General features: G+C 39.3%; 1 protein-coding gene across 1 annotated transcript; it reads left to right on the forward strand.

Annotated features, from left to right (window-relative positions):
• Positions 1-300: 300 nt before the first annotated feature.
• On the forward strand, positions 301-10,351 carry LOC307017205 (voltage-dependent calcium channel gamma-4 subunit-like). Its single transcript, XM_079646754.1, has 4 exons — positions 301-878; positions 6,688-6,771; positions 7,756-7,896; positions 8,541-10,351. The coding sequence occupies exons 1-4, from the start codon at positions 659-661 to the stop codon at positions 9,077-9,079; spliced, it is 984 nt and encodes a 327-aa protein (XP_079502880.1). The 5' UTR covers positions 301-658; the 3' UTR covers positions 9,080-10,351.
• The last annotated feature ends 8,085 nt before the right edge of the window (positions 10,352-18,436 follow it).

The following is an 18,436-nucleotide window of genomic DNA, read 5'->3' on the forward strand; positions in this document are numbered from 1 at the left end:
ATGTTCTTGATGTGTATATGTTTTTTGTAAGCATGGGTTAGTAGATTATTTTGTATGTAAAAAAAAAACTGCAAACCCTAGTTGCCTATTTTCCTCTGTGAATTTATCCTCTTAATTTTCTAGTGTATATGTTAGTGTATGTCTGATGTTCTCCTCTTCCAGCAGTTGTGAACACAGACGTTTCCTATTGGCTTAGCTACAGCCGTGGAAGGTGTGGTTTGAATGAACGACGCTGCATTCTTTGTTAAACCGTGCAGTTTACTATTATAAACTAAACTGTAAAGCAGCCAGAAAGCCTCGGATCCTTGACATCCTTGACGTTTTATGAACTTCCTTTAAATTCATTTCAATAACATACTTTCAAAGGATGTGTTTCAATATTTTTGTAATTCGTCACCTGTAGGAATGAAGATGTAACCAGTCAACTCAAAGGAATTAAACGAAAACTGCCATCGTGTCAAACTCAGAAACTTGTATTGTTCTCAATCTGAAGTTTAGGAGGAAGAGGAGCAGTAACCGAGCTGTTATCAATCGAGACTTGGCTTGATGAGAGGAAAAACCGCGAGACGCGCGCGCTTCCTCTCACAGATCATGGGCACCATGCGCTCCTCGCGGTGTGCGTAAGCTGCTGTGGAGGATCCAAACAGTATGAGACGCCATGGCATGGTGTGACCGAGGGGTTCAGACTCTGCTGGCCATCGCGGGGGCCTTCGCCGCCTTCAGTCTCATGACCATCGCCATCGGCACCGACTACTGGCTTTACTCTCGGGCGTACATCTGCAACACCACAAATGCCACCGATGATTCCCAGGTGCAAACCAAGAAAGTGAAAGGCGACCTGACGCACTCCGGGCTGTGGAGGATCTGCTGTATTGAAGGTAAACTGAAATTGCATATGCTTGTAACTGTAATTCCATGAACTTTTGGTCACTTTTTTGTTGTCTTCGCTGGGTGATATTGTTTCCAGCCTTCTGCTTTTTTACGGCGGGGAGGTGACAACGTTTCCAGGTGGATCAAACACTCTTCATTGAAAACGGGTTTAAACAAATGCTACAGGTGGGAAAACGAAATAAAAAATACTTGAAACGCCTTGCTTTTTACAAATTCCTGTTTGCTTGGTGTAACGAAGCACCATCAATTAAAGTCTGCCAAGGGGTACATCATCATTATTACTCATTTATTCTGTTGAATTTGTTAAATAGCATTAAAAAAAGTGACTTGGGCATGATATTAAAAAGGAAAAATTGGAGGGAAACTGCTGCTTGTTGCGCGCAAAAGTAGTGTTGTGCATGCGTAATGCTACGTTTGAGTCAATTTCCCTTGTAAATTAATTAGTTTGTCAATGAAAAATTGGACTCAATACACAGATCATGACTAATAAGAGGCATTTTTTGTGTTTTACATGTACACACATTTACGAGGAAGAGATATATTTTTTCCAGTAGGATAATAATGTAAGGCATGGTTGCTCGGCAACCCTATAAAAAACTAGACGAATACTTTTCAGCAACAGAAGTTGTAAGAAACTGCCGTTCTTCTTGAAATCCTGTCAACATTTCCTCAGCTGTTGTGCTGCTTATCCATGATCCCCAGCACACACGCACGAGGGATTTTGGGAGGGCTTCCTGCTCAGAGGTGTTGCTTGGACAGCTTTGCAGGTGTTGCTTGGACACCTTTGCACACCATTGCGCGCTTCATTGGAGAAAAGCGGGATCAATGAGATCATTCAGGTGATCCGTGAAAATAAGTCTTGCATCAGCCCCCTCTTTCCACTACTGCTGAAACCCTCCGCTTTGAATGATTTTTTTGTATCTGAAAACCCAGCAAAAATAAGGCAAACATAGATAAATCTATATTTTTGGTAGAAACAAATACAAAAATACTGTGTTCTACCAATAGGGTATTCTGTTTAACATTTAATTTTGTTCAAATTAAAGATGAAAATGAAATGATATAAGGTACAATCCCAGATGTATAGGGGCTAATCATGGCACTGCTAACTAAAGTATTATCTCTGTAATCTCATGATTGTAAGCAGAATCAGCTTTTCCACACTTTCCTACAGGTGAAATATGGCATGTTTGTTACTGTTCATAATTGTTTTGCAACCAAACATTGGCTGCCTTTGTAATCAAACATAAGTTGTGTTTGTCTCATGTACTGAATGCAGTCATTACAGAAGTCACACTCCATGCACTTTTGCTCTGCACTGTTAAGGCTCTTGAGTTTTGAGATATCAAAGAGCATCACTATTTATGGATTTCCTGTAAAGTTACTCAAAAGACACATTCCATGTCTCTCGCCTCCAACTCTTGAGAGTATCGTCACCAGAAGTTAGATGGAGTGCTCGCTGTTAAACATCTGCGGTCTGTTCCGCCATGCTCTTTCCCTCATATATTGTTGGATGTGTGTTACATGCAATACTTGCTGCTTCTCACACACACTAACGTTGAGTGGCACTTGTTTCGCTAAATGCATTTTTTGGATATAAAAAGTTAGTGGAAAGTTATTTTTTTAGGTCCTGCTTACCTAGCATTTTCCTATTGTGGTTGACTGGTTTGCTTGTTTTGATTTTTGGAAAAATGGTTTTAATAACTAATTTGACTGTCCAGAAAATATGTATTCGCCTCCAGGAGCAAAGAACAAGATGGAATTCAACCAGTTATATCAGGTAAAATGGACGGGATAAATAATGGATATGCACGGGGACATGTTGGCTAACCTCGTAGAAGAAATTGTCTCCCTAATGTACCAAATAGACGTCTGTTTGAGTGTTGTGTCTTGTAAAACAATGATGAGGTTCACTGAGTGTGATGGCAAATTAGCTTTTATGGAAACAAAGTGAAGTCTTGTTCTGCAGCCATTGAAGCTGAAATACGACAAGAACTCTCACTTAAGCTAATCATCCCTGATCGCTGAACACGCTGCAGTTGGACTAAAAGACATGACTTGTTTCAAACAGAAATTCGGTCTGACTTCAAATGGACAAATCGGCGTGTGTGTGTGCGTGTGTGCGTGTGTGCGTGTGTGCGTGTGTGCGTGTGTGTGTGTGTGTGGTGAATGCATTAGAAAGATGTGAAAGGCTTCCTCTGAGAAGCGGAGCTAGAAATGTGATTCTGGGTTGCCGGGGAAGGTTGCCATGGTGAAGATATGCTGAGTAATAAAAGATGGGCTCTGGTCTCTCAGACAGATGGGCTCTGGGGAGATACCTCCCCTAGTGAGCCCCCCCCCCTCTCTCTCTCTCTCTCTCTCTCTCTCTCTCTTTCTCTCTCTCTCTCTCTCTCTCTCTCTCAGCGCTACTCCTCTCATTAATGACTTGTGGGTCTATTTGATTATTTGGTCTTTTTAGTCATAGACTGCTAGATTTTTTATTTGATAAGTAATTGTTAATCCTTTTTTCATGCAGAATGACTTATCTTCAAGAATCTTATGAGAATGTGAGAGTCACAGATTAAAGTGGTTCATATGCATGATTCTTTGTGGAGATACTTACGATAATTACATCAATCGATCAATTAGTCTACAAATCGATTTAGTGTAAGTCCACATTTTCTTTTGTCAAGGACTACCCTTTTTTGACTTCCTGATTCTTTATCCTTTACCCTACATCTGTTACTCTTTTTTTCCTGGACATTTACAGATGCCACAATAAGGAGAAAACCTCCAATTACACTTCTTACAAATGGGAAATACAAGCGAGATACACTCATACAGCAAGAACAAAGATTATATTTCAACTGAATGTGCTTCTGTGTCGATCGAAATATGTGCTTGGTAAATAAAAGATCAAAGGGAAGCTGAGGGGGTTGAAGAGGAAAACATCTGGAACACAGGAGGGAGAGAAGTGGGTAATTGAGACATGATAGTAGTAAGAGTGTTGTAAAAAGAGACAGAAGGAGAGAGTTTAAAGAGACTGAACGAGTGAGGTTCAGAGAGTGGAGTAGGTGAAGATAGACTCCTGGATGTTTCATCACTATACCTTTGTGGGTATAGATTTTCCGTTTCTCTCTTTCCCGCCACAGGCATTAACCTTGAAAATGTAGCAGACAAAGGTGACACTAGCTTAATAATAATAATAATAATAATAGCTTGGATTTATATAGCGCCTTTAATGAGACCCAAGGTCGCTTTACAGAGAAGAACAGGAGTAGAAACAAACATAATAAAAGGCAGTCAGACAAACAGTCAAACAGAAAAAACAACAAATAGATTAGGGGCCAAAGGCCTTAGAAAACAGATGGAACTTGAGGGCCCTTTGGAAGGCGTCAAGCGTGGGGAGCGTTCCAGTGGGTGGGGGCTGCCACTGAAGGCTCTGTCCCCGAAGGTTCGCAGGTTGGTGTGGGGGGTGGTAAGCGGGCTGGAGTCTGAAGACCGCAGGTTCCGGGGTGTGGCATGTGGGCGAAGGATGTCCGATAAGTACTGGGGGGCATGGAGGAAGACTTTGTAAGTTATGCGGGACTTGACCGGCAGCCAGTGGAGGTGGATGAGGGTGGGAGTGATGTGCTGCCACGGCTTTCTATGTGTGAGTACCCCAGCAGCACAGTTTTGAACATACTGGAGCCTGTCCAGGGTTTTGTTGGGAACCCTAAACAGGAGACCATCGCAGTAGTCCAAGCGGGAGGTAACGAAAGCATGGACTAGGTTTTCTGCAACCGACTCCGAGAATGACGGTCGGAGTCTGGCAATGTTCTTTAGATGGGAAAAGGCCGATTTGGTAACAGACTTGATGTGGGAGTGGAAGGAAAGGGTGGAGTCAAGGATGACACCCAGGTTGCAGGCTTCAGGAGATGGGGAGATGGAGCAGCCGTCAACCTCAAGGATGAAGTTACCAACCTTCCGGAGCAGCGCCTTGGGTGCCACAACCATGAGCTCTGTTTTCCGGGTGTTTAGTTTGAGATAGTTGGACGACATCCAGGTTTTAATGTCATGCAGGCAGTTGACGAGAGACTGGGGGGGGGGATTGAATAAATTGGTCCAACTTCTGCTCATTTTTCATATTAGAAGAGCAATATTTTGTGTCACATGAAACACACACTGTATATATTAAGTGTATGAGAGATTCCAATGCTATATTTTAGACATGTAGCAATTTTAACACAGATAGTGCATGTCCATTGTCACATCTGCAGGCATGTCTATCATTGCTCCACAGCAACAAAAACAGAAGCAAAGGGAGAAGTGACAGGATGTGGTAGAAAAAAACAGAAGTCTGACTTTAATTCACAGTCTAACCTTTCAATATTCATAATGCTCCAATGTTTTATTCCCTTAAAGGTGGAGGTAAAATGTTCTCGGGGAAGAGACTGGGGTTGCGTTCCGATAATCCAAGAAAATCAGCTCCTAAATTCTAACCTTATCTCCTATTCCTTCACCTCTGAGTGAAACGTCACGGGGTTAAGGGATAGTGGATAGGAGAATTCAAAAGGACTTAGGAGAAGAGACTGCTGTACTTTAGAGAATCTGAATGCACTTTCACTATCCAACGTGTTTATGATGCGCCAGCAGACGTCATTGTGTGCGTCTGCTGCTGTGGTGAAACTATGGAAACTACAGTGTTCTATACAAGGGACTACATGGATGTTTATTAAGACCGAGGGACTCATCTAGAGACTGCACCGTGCTCTGATGCTGTTGTTTTATGCTTTATGAACGTGGACAACAGAGAAACATATTCTTCATGACCAAAGTTGTTACTGAAATAAAAAAGGAAAGTGAAATTTATGCTCGTCACCTTCCCCCTCCGGTCCACATTAATACAAATTATCCCATATGTATGATTGTATAAAAATATCTTAAAATCAATACAAATGTATTTATTATAAACGTAAGTCCTTAACACTTATCACTGTGTATATCACCATTCAAACATATTTTAAAAGTTGAACAAACCCACACAGCTCAGTGAAATGTTTACTTTATTTGATCATTTCAGTAAAAACTAACGTTCATATTTCTCTTTTTGATTATAATACTGATGAACGTTCAAAACAAAGCACTTTTGCAACTTACCACATACGTTTTAAAATGCTTAATAAGCACCGTAACTTTCATGATATAATTTCTCCGTCATAATCGTTTGTTTCCGTGAACGGCCGACTGTTGTGTGACGCAAATGCTGCGACTGCAAGGCATTGTGGGGCAGCAGTTTCTCCTCTCCTTTCGTCAAGGGAGGTCCAGTGGTTCCTAAGCTAAAGGAGGTTATAAAGGAAGTTTGAAACCTCCTTTCCTTTCATTTGGAGAATTGGAACGGCACTTAACATGGCTGCCACTGACGTACTTCCGGGTCATTTCACTTGGTTAGGAAGGTTCCTAAGCTAAATGGACTATTGGAACACAACCTGGGTCTTTGAATAGAAGGTGTCTGAGGGCTTGAGAACTCCAGAATCTCAAATCCACAACACCATGTCCTCAGATGCTGTCTGACATGGTTAGAGGTGAAAACAAGCCAGTTCAGCATTGGTTTAGATATTATTTTACAAGAAAAAAGTCAATCACTTTTTTCTCTCATGATCACAAACGCTTCACATCGATTCGCTGGATGGTCAACCTTTATTTTCTTCTATACCTTCTACCATAATTGGAGAATTTCATGCCTTGCTCCATTATTAAGACTGTGTTGTTATTGTGTCCCTGCACAGGCTGTTACTGCCATCCATCACATTCTGTGTGCTTTTGGCTACTCTACAGGTATCAACAAAGGAAGCTGTTTTCGGATCAATCATTTTCCAGAGGATAACGACTACGATACAGACAGCTCCGAGTACATCTTACGTAAGTCATCGCAATCTCTTCATCTTCAAACACTTAAACCCTTAATCCTCTTCATCCTTTCTTCGAGTGGTGATGGAGTTTTCACAAGGGCACTTAATGTATCAAGACATCTCTGTGCCTCCCCCATAAAAGTCTGATGTCATGACAGTAATTGGAGCTATGGAGGTGATGAATGTGTTGTGTGCAGAAGAGTAATAGGTCTAAAATATGGCTTTACTAAAATAATTGTTTTAAAACTATGGGTGGTTTAGGCTATTACAATTCAATCCATCTATCCATGTTCCTTAAGGTTCCAGGTGAGCCTTACTGTACAAATTACGTTTGGCATTTAGTTTGATGCCCTGTGTCCCAAAGCAACTGTTCCTATCTTTGCTGTTGTCTAAATTGATACATTTCAATAAACCCTCAACCCATGGCTGTTAGTGTCATGGAAATGAACGTATGCTACTCAGGCTTTAGTCTCTGTGGAAGCATCCATCTGTTGAACCCATGGCAGTGATTTAGTTTGCCTCCACAGGGGTATTGGGATCAGAAAAAAACGTATTAACTACATCATGTATTTTATAATGTTTTCGAAGAATACTTGGACAGTATTATGTTGAAGGACTGTGCATTCTAACTAAATGTGTAATTTTCAGAGTTGTGTATGTATTGTTTACCTCTTTTAAATATGTTAAATGCATCTGCCTCTTACAATGTATGCAAAGCTGATACAAAAAAAGTATTTACAGATTGCATTACGTCCATGGTTGTTTGCTAGCAGTCTTCTTATTTGATGTATTTGCTGCTCAGAAGGTGTACCTGCATATGTTCTGATGTAACTGCCACCTGTTGATAAGTGACATAGTGTGAAAACCATTGGTAGGAATGTGCATAGTGTATATGTAAACAAATAGAGGACTGACTCCGAGGAAAACTGTCATTTTAAGTGATGTGTTTCTTCAATCTTACTCACAAGGAGGCTTCACTGTCTCTTATGAACAGGTATAGTTCGTGCATCGAGCCTTTTCCCCATTCTGAGCAACGTTCTGCTGATGTTGGGGGGCCTGTGTGTCGGGTTCGGACGCTTCTACAACAACAAGAACAACATCCTGCTCAGTGCTGGCATCCTGTTTGTGGCTGCAGGTAGGAGCAGTTGCACTACAGATACAGTATATACACACAAGCTGCTGCAACAACAAATACATTATTTGCAGTACGACAGAAAGAAAGACATCGAAGGACAAAAGCACAAATGACATAAACTATGTAAGATGTCCACTTCTGTCTTGTTTAAGTTACCCAAACCGTTTCTATAATTAGGCAAAAAATGAAATACGTCTGGCTTTGTCTTTTTTACACAAACCCAAAAATAAAGTGTACATATCTTACACTCTTGAAGCAAATCTTGCCTTAACCTTGAAGCTATTGTTTTCTTTAATTGGGAGTGACACATTTTGTTTTGTTGTGAAAATCCAAAAGAGCATTTCAGAAGTAAAAAAACTGCAGGAAATGTGTGAATATTAAAATCACGTTCTTGTTAATGACACATTTTTTAATAAAGATTATTCTGTCACCCAACAAGGAATAAATATCACTTGTAAAGATAATGTTATCAGGTGTTGAAGGGGATGAAGTTATACTGTAGATTACGAGGGTTGTCTAATGTGTGACTGCATCTTGATGATACCGTGCTGTCATCTTTTATCATTCACTTAACGTATGTGCCTAAACATTATACATTTTACAGCTTCTCTCTATCTTCATCTCTCCTTTTCTGCTCTCTTCAGGCCTGAGTAATATCATCGGCATCATCGTCTACATCTCCAGCAACGCCGGAGACCCGAGTGACAAGAAAGACGAGGATAAGAAAAACCACTACAACTATGGCTGGTCCTTTTACTTCGGCGCCCTCTCCTTCATCGTGGCTGAATCAGTGGGTGTCCTCGCTGTCAACATATTCATCGAGAAAAACAAAGAGACGCGCTTCAGAGCCGTACGCAACTTCATTAAAGCCACTTCCTCTTCTTCACCATACTCTCGCATTCCAAGTTACCGCTATCGACGAAGGCGCTCGCGATCCAGTTCGAGTGACCCGTCCCGCGAGCCCTCTCCAGTGGGGATGAAGATCGGGGGAGCATGCGGAGGAGGGTTAGGGATGGGTCTGCCGATGGGGGATATATCCCTGTACTCCCGAGGTAGGGACACTCTGAAGGGAGCGACCGCTGGGCCCTACAGTCCAGAGAGGGACTCTAGATTTTTACAAGTCCACAACTGCTTCCAGAAAGATCAGAAAGATGGAGGAATCAGAAGGACCACGCCGGTATGAGGTTAGGAGTGTTCATTGGAGTGTCAAACATTAGGGTTTGATGGAACACATTGTACATTGATGAGATAGGAAGACAATTCCTCCCCGGTCCGGACTCAAAACTGTTTTTTTTTTCCTTCTGGAGAACAATTCCTGTGTTTCATTTAGAGAACGAGGATATAACTGTTTTTACTCTATATTTCAGTGTCTACAAACTGGATGCAAACAATTGAAGTGTTCATTTCTAAAATGTGAAATCTGCTATGTTGAAGCAACTTACTCCTATTACAGAAAGGACAAACATTTCGTAACTGTCATTATTTAAGGATAATGACCACCTAAATAAATTAGTGCTAAAATTGACATTTTGTTCCAATTTATTTCAATTTAATGAAAGGGTAAAACATTCACTTCAGGTTGTGGATGTGTGACCAGGCCCTCGAGTTTATACAGACTTGATGCTCAATATAATATAGATTCTGAATATTGAACTTCATGTTGTTATTTTTTCTGCTAAAATAGCTGTATAGTCTTTTGGAAATTGACTTATTTCTTATATTCCAAGACAAAGGATGTTTTTCTCCAAAATTGTTTGTTCAATTTAAGTGATTATTGTGATCCTTTGACTATTATTGTATTATATTTGTTTGTAAATCAACACAACTGGTGCTAACTTAATCTATACACCTTTGTTAGCCTTTTCAACTTCCATTTAAATAATTATACTGTATCTCAATAACCTCTCTGAAGCTTGTGCGTGAGTGTATGTGAAATGTATGTTATGGCTCTGAGACAATGCCACACTATGACAAAAATGGATTTATGTAGATATCAACTAAATGAACATGGCACACAGTAATGTCAGTACATTCCAGTATGATGTGTTATGTGTTAGTGTGAACATGAATTGTGCTGACTGTGTAGTTTCTCTCCATTCACTCAGGGACAATGTATGGAACAAATCAATCTTACTTTCAGAGATGAAGAGATTATCACGAGACAGAACAAATGTCTTTGAGTAGTTTTGTTTTTCATACCTTAGCCTTTGTGTAAAAACAGAGGTGAGATCGCACTGTACGTGTTGCTGTAAATTAACATGACACTTGTTCCTGCAATTACTGCCTTTGTGTTCAGAGGGTTTTTCATCCATATTTAGCTAATGCAAAATAATATTTAAAGTATTTCTGTACTGTTTTGCCCCGTGTCAATAAGAAATGTTTGGTAAAAGTATAACTCCCAAGAATCTTTTTTAATGTGACTTGACACCTTATTCTGCTTGACGGGCATTGAAAAATAAAATGTGTTTGCAAACAAGAATATGATGAAATCACAAAATAACGAATAAGTGTCCTGTTCCAGGATACATGAGACCAAATCTGCGTGAAACATAACATGGTTTTAATGGGTTTATTTCATCCAGTAAGTTCTTTTTAAAGTTAAGTGTCCTATTAACAGATTGAGCCGTGTTTGATTGATACTGGGGTTGTGTATTACCAACTAAGCAATATGATTTTCACAAACACAGTTGATGCAATTAAAGCAAATAGTCACGAGTATTGTGTGACATGAAGTCCAGAGAGGTCCCAGGAGTGACATGGTTGGACACATGGGAATGCTGACGCCAAATATCTTGGACAGCTAACCAAGGAACTCTGACCAGAATGATTAAACAGCTTGTCACGGGTCATGAACCAGTCAGTCAGGACTCTTTACATTCAAACACTTGACTGAAATTACTTGATCCAATAGGCCAATCTTCTGCGAGACAGCACACCAGCGCTGTATAATGTTCCTAACTGCTCTGGGGTAAAGACAGACCGACAAGATTACAAATAAAAATTGGTCAAGTATTTTAGCCAATGACGCGGGACTGATGGGCTGCTATGCTCTGCTACGAGACTTCATGGCAGACTGTCAGGCAACCACAGGGTGTAAAGGGAAAACAGCATCAGCCAACTTAATGCTTGATTGAACCAACAGGCTCACAAATGTTCATCCAGACTTAAAACACAAATGTTCTCCAATAAAGAGCTGGAGGACTGGGTTTGTACGTGTGTGAAGATTTGGAAGAAACAGTTAAGTGACTGATTCTTCATACACTACACACTTGACCGGGTTCCATGTCAAAGTTGCAGTTAGTAATAATTTGTTTAATTTGGTTGTTGAATTAGTGTCATGGCGGTTACCATATTTAAACTCATAGTGCCATGAGAGGGCTTGTAGTCCCAGCTTTAGTGGTTATTTATGTCATTGATGTGCAGAATGTACACTTAGAATAGACTTATATTTCATCCTGGTGTGTGTGATGTATCTTTGTTATGCAAATCGGGTTTGATGATCTTGTTTCCCATTCCAGCCTTAATTTGATCTTTTCTTTGCCACCCCTCTCCTCTGTCCATCCCCCAGGCTGTTAAGCCCTGTGAATTTGGATGCCATGGACCCTTACTGATATGTTCAGCCAGAATAAAGCTGCGCCCACATTCATGTCCCGCTGCACACCAGTGAGATTTATCCTCCAGTAATTGAGAGGGAAATGGCAGGGTCACCTCTCCCTGCAGTCACAGGACTGCAGCCAGCTTGTTAGCCTCGGTACCTCGCTGTGCAGGAGGAGAAAAATAAGGCTTCAGGTCTCAACTCAGGTTCTGCCTTTGTAACTTGATTTGCTGTGACCAATGGTTTCGCATCGGGTCACACTTCAGCTATGCTTATACTAAACCTGATATGCCCAATGCCATAACAAATCATTTGCTGCCAGCAAATATTTAAAAGCAATTCAACAGCTGAAATTTTTATGTTACTGTTCAACAATATAGTTACACTCATTCCTTGACAATTTTTCAATGTATAAAGAAATTGGGAATACATTTTGTTTCGAGAGAAGAGAGAATGACAGCACGCTGTTGTTTACTTGCAACTGAAATATAATTTACACTAGATTAGATTTTCTTCCATTAAACAATGACTTAACCAACTGACTTTATTTTAAGGCTTTTAAAAAGTAACATATTATCTTTTTAAACTTTCATAAGACTGATGGACGAGTATTATATCGAACTGTTAAAGGGCCCATGCCATGGCCATTTCTATTGATCATAATTCCATTGTTGAGGTATACTAAAATAGATTTATATTGTGCAATTTTCCAAACTCACATTGGTTTCTCATACAGCATCTCTGTATAGTATGTGTATTCACTCTGTCCTAAACGGCTTGTTGGAGCTCCTTCCCCCCCCCCCCATTCCCCGTGAGCCCAGTGTGCTCTGATTGGTCGGGACGTTGCGAGGCTCGTTGGGAGGCTCGTTGCTGCGATCTGCTGCGAGGAGCAGACAGGCTTCCGGGTCGGCGATGCAGCGAGAACAAGCTAAACTCATCCTGAACGCACACAAACACTCACAGCCGAAGTAAAAACAATAAGTTTGGCTTGATATTGAGTAAGAAAAAGGTTTATAACGCTGTGAGCATGGGTCTGCGGAGAGCATTTTTCCGCGATCCCAACTTAGCAGCCCGAAAAACGTTTACCCATTTAAACAGTCGTGGTAGATACCTTGTTGGTTTTAAACATCATAAATACACAAACAACAATGAATACTTACAGGTTGTGTACCCGAATCTCCCGCTGGTCCAAACAAAGTAGGAACAGCATCGTTCTTCAGTGCCCTACGCTGTACATATCCGGCATGAATCGCTGAAAGGTTTGTGAAGCTTTGTTTCGTGAAATGCTGGCAGAGGGTGTGGCCTCTGGGTATTCACACGTCACAATACCCAGGAAGTAAACAATGGAAAATGAGAAATCTCCAACGAGGTGTTTTGGGGAGGTTTTTTCTGTGTTACAGGGTGTATTTTGAGGGGTTTTGACTCTGCAGACCGTTTACATGCATAAAAACCTTCATAACACACAAGGGGACGGGTAATAACTGGAAAAGCATGACATGGGCCCTTTAAGTACTGTCACAACACCATTGATGATTTTATATGAGGCAATCACTCTCTTATCAGCAGTAAATGTTAGTTTAATATTATATGGTTTTCATACTGTTTCCTGTCACATGTATGGAGAGGATACAGGGTGAGTGTGGAAGCAAGATGCCATTTCCTTCTGAGGGATCCCTCTCCACGGGGGTTCCCTCTCTTCCCAAGTTCACTTTGAAAAGAGACTCCTCCCAGCAGTGGGATTGATTCCTTGCTCCCTCTTGATTTATCGGTGCCACACTGTTGATCCAGGAACCCCAGGCATCCATTAACATGACATTTGCCACGGTGCTAAGACTGGATATAGCCAGCAGCAGTCGGAGCTTAACCCTTTTCATGTGCTATCACATATGAAACACAAGAGTCGTGGTGTAGTGTCATATAACTAATGATTTTGCAATGTCTCCAAAAATACAGCTTTTCTGATAAGAGTCGAGAACATCCCTAACTGTAAACCTGTGGCTGTAACCTAGGTAACTGTTTAAACACGCTATACACGAGAAGGGAATAACTCCTCAGCTCATGAAATATATATTTTTTGTCTTTATGAATCATAGACAAAGTTAAAAAAATACAAATGGCAAATGCAGGTGTAGATAATATTTAGCGTTTTAAAGGCCCTTTCATGACAAAGTGTGTATTTTAAATAATTTGACACCATTTCCTTTTTAATTTAAAGTGAGGATAATGATGAAAACATTTTTCAATTCAATAATTATAATTAAAGTAATTAATGTGAGAATCTTGCAAAAAATGTTGCATTCTTTAAAGTTTTTTTATTGTTTTTCATTGTTCATTATATATTAAATCATTTATTTTTAAGTCATACTTGTATGATGTATAATACAAGCCTGTAAATACAAAGTGTCTTTAAATATTTCAATGTTAATTTTGCTTATAAATGACTGAAATAAAAAAACTATTCAATGGAAATTCAAAATCTGTATGATCTTCTTCAAAGCATAAAGAGTGCTCTATTTGATTATGAAATATGTGATTACTGTCCAACATGATCCACCAAAAAAAGCCCTTAAAACTTCAGGACTTTTTAAAACGCTGATTAATAACTGGTCAAGCAAGTCATGTTTCTTCATATTGCCCATAGAGCTGCAGAGATCAATGAACTAATCAATTAATTATCAACTATAAAAGTGATCAGCACCTACTTTGATAAACCATTCATTGGTTTGTGTAATTTTTAAAGAAAAGTTAGATTCCAGCTTCTTGGATGTTAATATTTATTGATTTATTTACTCGTGTGTGACAGATATCTATATGAATTTGAGTTGTAGAAACATTGATCTACATTTTCACCATTTTCTGACGGAAAGAAATAATGAAAAATGAAAATAATCACAAGTTGCAGCCCTAAATGCAGAGAATCACACACATAACAGCTTAATGGACTTCACAGACTTAACACAGCTATGGTTTTAACCCAGCAATAGGTCTCCTAGAAAAAAATTAAGTAAAACTGAAAGTCTGACAACATGGGATTAAATAAAAAGGGGGAAATGGAAACTTCAGGCCAGACATCAGAATCGTGAAAGCCAAACAGAGGAAGTGGATGGTTACAGTGTCATTGTCTCAGTGAGCATAATTCATGTTTTCAACTAAATGCAATCAGGATTATACCAATACATTTATCATCATTAGAAAGACTACAAATACACACATGTTAAACAAGCTCATGCACACCAAACTTTTTGATAAATGAGATTGTCACACACCAAAAGCCTTTGTTGTGGGTAAACAGCATTTGTTCTGTCTAGTATCAGGCAGAGGCTCATCATTTGCCATCTTCCTATCAGCCGGGGAAAACAAAATACCTTAAAGACGTGCAAATCCTGCATCAAAGAAACGTAATCATTTCAGGAACCACAATATCCAAGTGCTTTCTTTTTAAAGAACATAAAAAAAAAACGCTTACATTAAAATTGTCAACTTCAGTAAGTAAGTGTGATTAGAGATAAACTTGACAATATTCAAATGGTCTTGTTGGAAAGTAAGCTTTCATTATAATTATCCAAAAGCTGAATAATGAACTTCTTCTGTTTGCAGTCGTTCATCAGTGCCACGTTCAGAAATAAGATCGATACATAAACTTGACCACAGATTACCGCCAGGTGACTTAAACACACATCAACGTTCTCCAGAAGTAATTAATGACTCTTTGGAGTGTTACATTGGTGCGTTAGAGAAGCAGTCCTTCTAAGCCACAATCACTGTATGCTTGTGTCCTGTGTGATTACAATCAATAGAGTTTGTTTCCACACCATTAGCCCCCAGTAAGAGCTTATTTCCCTTGGAAGATTTCTGGTGTTTGAAGAGTAAAAGCATCCCTGAGGATTCAGACTTAAAATAACAGCTCCAGTGTGGCTGCCCTAATGCAACAACGGTCAGAAGTTGAAGAAGTACCTTTCTGTGAGGTCAGAGGTCATGGCTCCTAAGTCATTATGTATGTGTTATCACTCAGAATGATGGTGAGTTGGGTGGAGAAAGGAGTTGATTGAGGGTTTAGTGTAAACGTTTATCTGGCAAGCATTGGTCAAACAAGTACTCAGATCTTTCACTTAAAGAAGTAGTAATACCACAGAGTAGAAATACACTGCTATTAAGTAAAATGATAAAAGCATTAGCATCAACATGTACAAAGTGCAACAAAGTGCAAGTACTCATTGTGACTTTGTTTGGCTTACTGTAAAATTGCTTCTTAATGACATATACGATGCATTTTTAAGACTTATTTTTAATGACTTTAAAGGAATGTTATGACAAACTGTATCGTGGCGTTTATTTTTATTTGACTGCAGAGTAATGTCTTAATCAATCCATCACTTATCTAAATGTATGAAGAATAGAATAGTATATATCTTCTTATTACTTTACATGTCTTGGTCATATTTCTGTCACAAGTATTTGGTACTGACAATGATCTGTGTCAGCTGATTGGTATTACTGGCAGTTTCCTGGATGCAGTTTAAAAACCAGGAATACATTTGCAATAAACCAGTCTTAAAAACATTTAAGAGGCATGTCCCCACCGCCAAAATAGATCGGCATCTTGGTAATAAACAGTAAAAAGCCAAGGTGATGGCATCACACAGTGGTGTCCTATATATGCCAACAGTAGTTCAAAGGCGGTAAGGGGTCTTTCTAGCCTACAATAGTTCACATAGGGTGAGAGCCATTATAAAACTTTAGCTTCATAAATCCCTGAACAACACCAAAGATCTGAGTGGCAATTCAGAGATCTGCAAATTCAGCAATGTACGATCCTGTTTGCTGTGAGGTAACAGTGCTAACCAGTGCACTACCCTCCACAAGTCATAGGCTTCAGTTGTTTTTAACAATAGTATTATTGCATTATAAAGATATGTGGAATTTCATTCCACCTACACTCATCTTGCAGAAAGACAAGAAAGTACTTCACTGATTAACCATCAGCATTAAGACAACATAAGGACTTATTTTAATAGTTTGGGATATAGCTTATTAAGGTATTCTAATTATAAACAAGTTGATTCGAATCATGTATGATGGTATTTTACTTCTTGGCTAAATTGGTCCTTCATTAAATTAGTTTAAATCACGTGAGTAGTCTAGCAAGTTTTGAACATTACCTCTTTAATCCAAATGACGTGTTATTATCTAAACTACCTATTTTAAAGTGAAAGAATAATACAATTGTGACTGAAATGATTAACCAAAAAATAGGCTTTTTGATTTTGATTTATTCAAAGAGGAAATACTCTCTGGGACACTCGTGGGTCGGTGATGTTGACCGAAAGATTATCCCTCAGCAAAAGACTACACATACAGATCGTAGCTTGCGTCTGTTGGTCTTCAGTGATTTCTAGAGCACTATTTTGTTGCCGTCACAACTTTTTTACTTTCACTGTTGCCTGTTCCCACACTCATGAGGAAGTGGGTCATAATTCTTTAAAGAAATTCAAAGTGGGCCAAGGCTTGGAAAAGATAAACAGGGATACTAACCCTTATTTACTGTGGGGGAGATTTGAAAGGCATAACCACATTCTATAAGTGTTTTCTTGAAATCCAAAGTATTTTTTCTTGAAATAATAATGATTTGCACAAATATTTTCTTCTTCTTTTACAACAACAGCAGGTCATTTTTTCTTGGTGAATTTTGTTGGGTTATTTTTCTTTCAACTAGCCACATTTTTGATGGGATGATGTAACTCTTAGACATGAGCTCTTACAGTGCAGTGGTTAAAGAAATGAATACATCTCTGCTTAGCACAAGAATCTATGGATAAGGGATTGTTTTCCAACTCACAATTTTTCCCAAAATGTGAACATTATTCTCTGTTATACAGCAGACATTAATGTGTCTGAGCATGCTCCAGTTTTCTAAGCATGCTCTAGTTTTCCAAATAAGAGTAAATCAGCATGCACAATACTAGGAACCTGAAATCATAGCGGCTAAATGGCATTCAGTTTGCAGTCATTTAATTGTTTACATGAATAACTGTTGAAGTTTGTATCTGCTGTGTTAAAAACAGCAGAAGCAGAATGGAGCCGATTCAATCATTTCAAATGGGCAATGAGAAGTAGACAAGGTAGACAGGCAACTCAAAAAGACTAGCAACACATACAGTATATGTTTGTGGGAATCAATTATTTTAAAAGTATATTTCTTTAACAGGCTGTACATTATACTTGCAGAATTTAGTTTTATTGGCCATTTCTTCAAAAAAAGTATTAGTCAGCCACAAATTGTGCAAGTTCTCCCACTTAAAAAGATGAGAGATGCCTGTAATTTTCATCCTAGGTATACCTCAACTATGAGAGACAAAATGAGAAAAAAAAAATCCAGAAAATCACATTGTCTGATTTTTAAAGAATTTATTTGCAAATTATGGTGAAAAATAAGTATTTGGTCAATAACTAAAGTTAATCTCAATACTTTGTTATATACCCTTTTTTGGCAATGACAGAGGTCAAACGTTTTCTGTAAGTCTTCACAAGGTTTTCACACACTGTTGCTGGTATTTTGGCCCATTCCTCCATGCAGATCTCCTCTAGAGCAGTGATGTTTTGGGGCTGTCGCTGGGCAACACGGACTTTCAACTCCCTCCAAAGATTTTCTATGGGGTTGAGATCTGGAGACTGGCTAGGCCACTCCAGGACCTTGAAATGCTTCTTACGAAGCCACTCTTTCGTTGTCCGGGCGGTGTGTTTGGGATCATTGTAATGCTGAAAGACCCAGCCACGTTTCATCTTCAATGCCCTTGCTGATGGAAGGAGGTTGTCACTCAAAATCTCACGATACATGGCCCCATTCATTATTTCCTTTACACGGAGCAGTCGTCCTGGTCCCTTTGCAGAAAAACAGCCCCAAAGCATGATGTTTCCACCCCCATGTTTCACAGTAGGTATGGTGTT

This window comes from Notothenia rossii (genome assembly GCF_949606895.1).
Source record: "Notothenia rossii genome assembly, chromosome: 1".
Lineage (NCBI taxonomy): Eukaryota > Metazoa > Chordata > Actinopteri > Perciformes > Nototheniidae > Notothenia > Notothenia rossii.

Excerpts from the sequence above, each read along its gene's own strand:
- LOC307017205 (XM_079646754.1), top strand. The coding sequence starts at position 659 with ATGGCATGGTGTGACCGAGGGGTTCAGACTCTGCTGGCCATCGCGGGG. Across the intron at positions 6,772-7,755 it reads CAGCTCCGAGTACATCTTAC|GTATAGTTCGTGCATCGAGC; the intron begins GTAAGTCATCGC and ends TCTTATGAACAG. Across the intron at positions 7,897-8,540 it reads CATCCTGTTTGTGGCTGCAG|GCCTGAGTAATATCATCGGC; the intron begins GTAGGAGCAGTT and ends TGCTCTCTTCAG.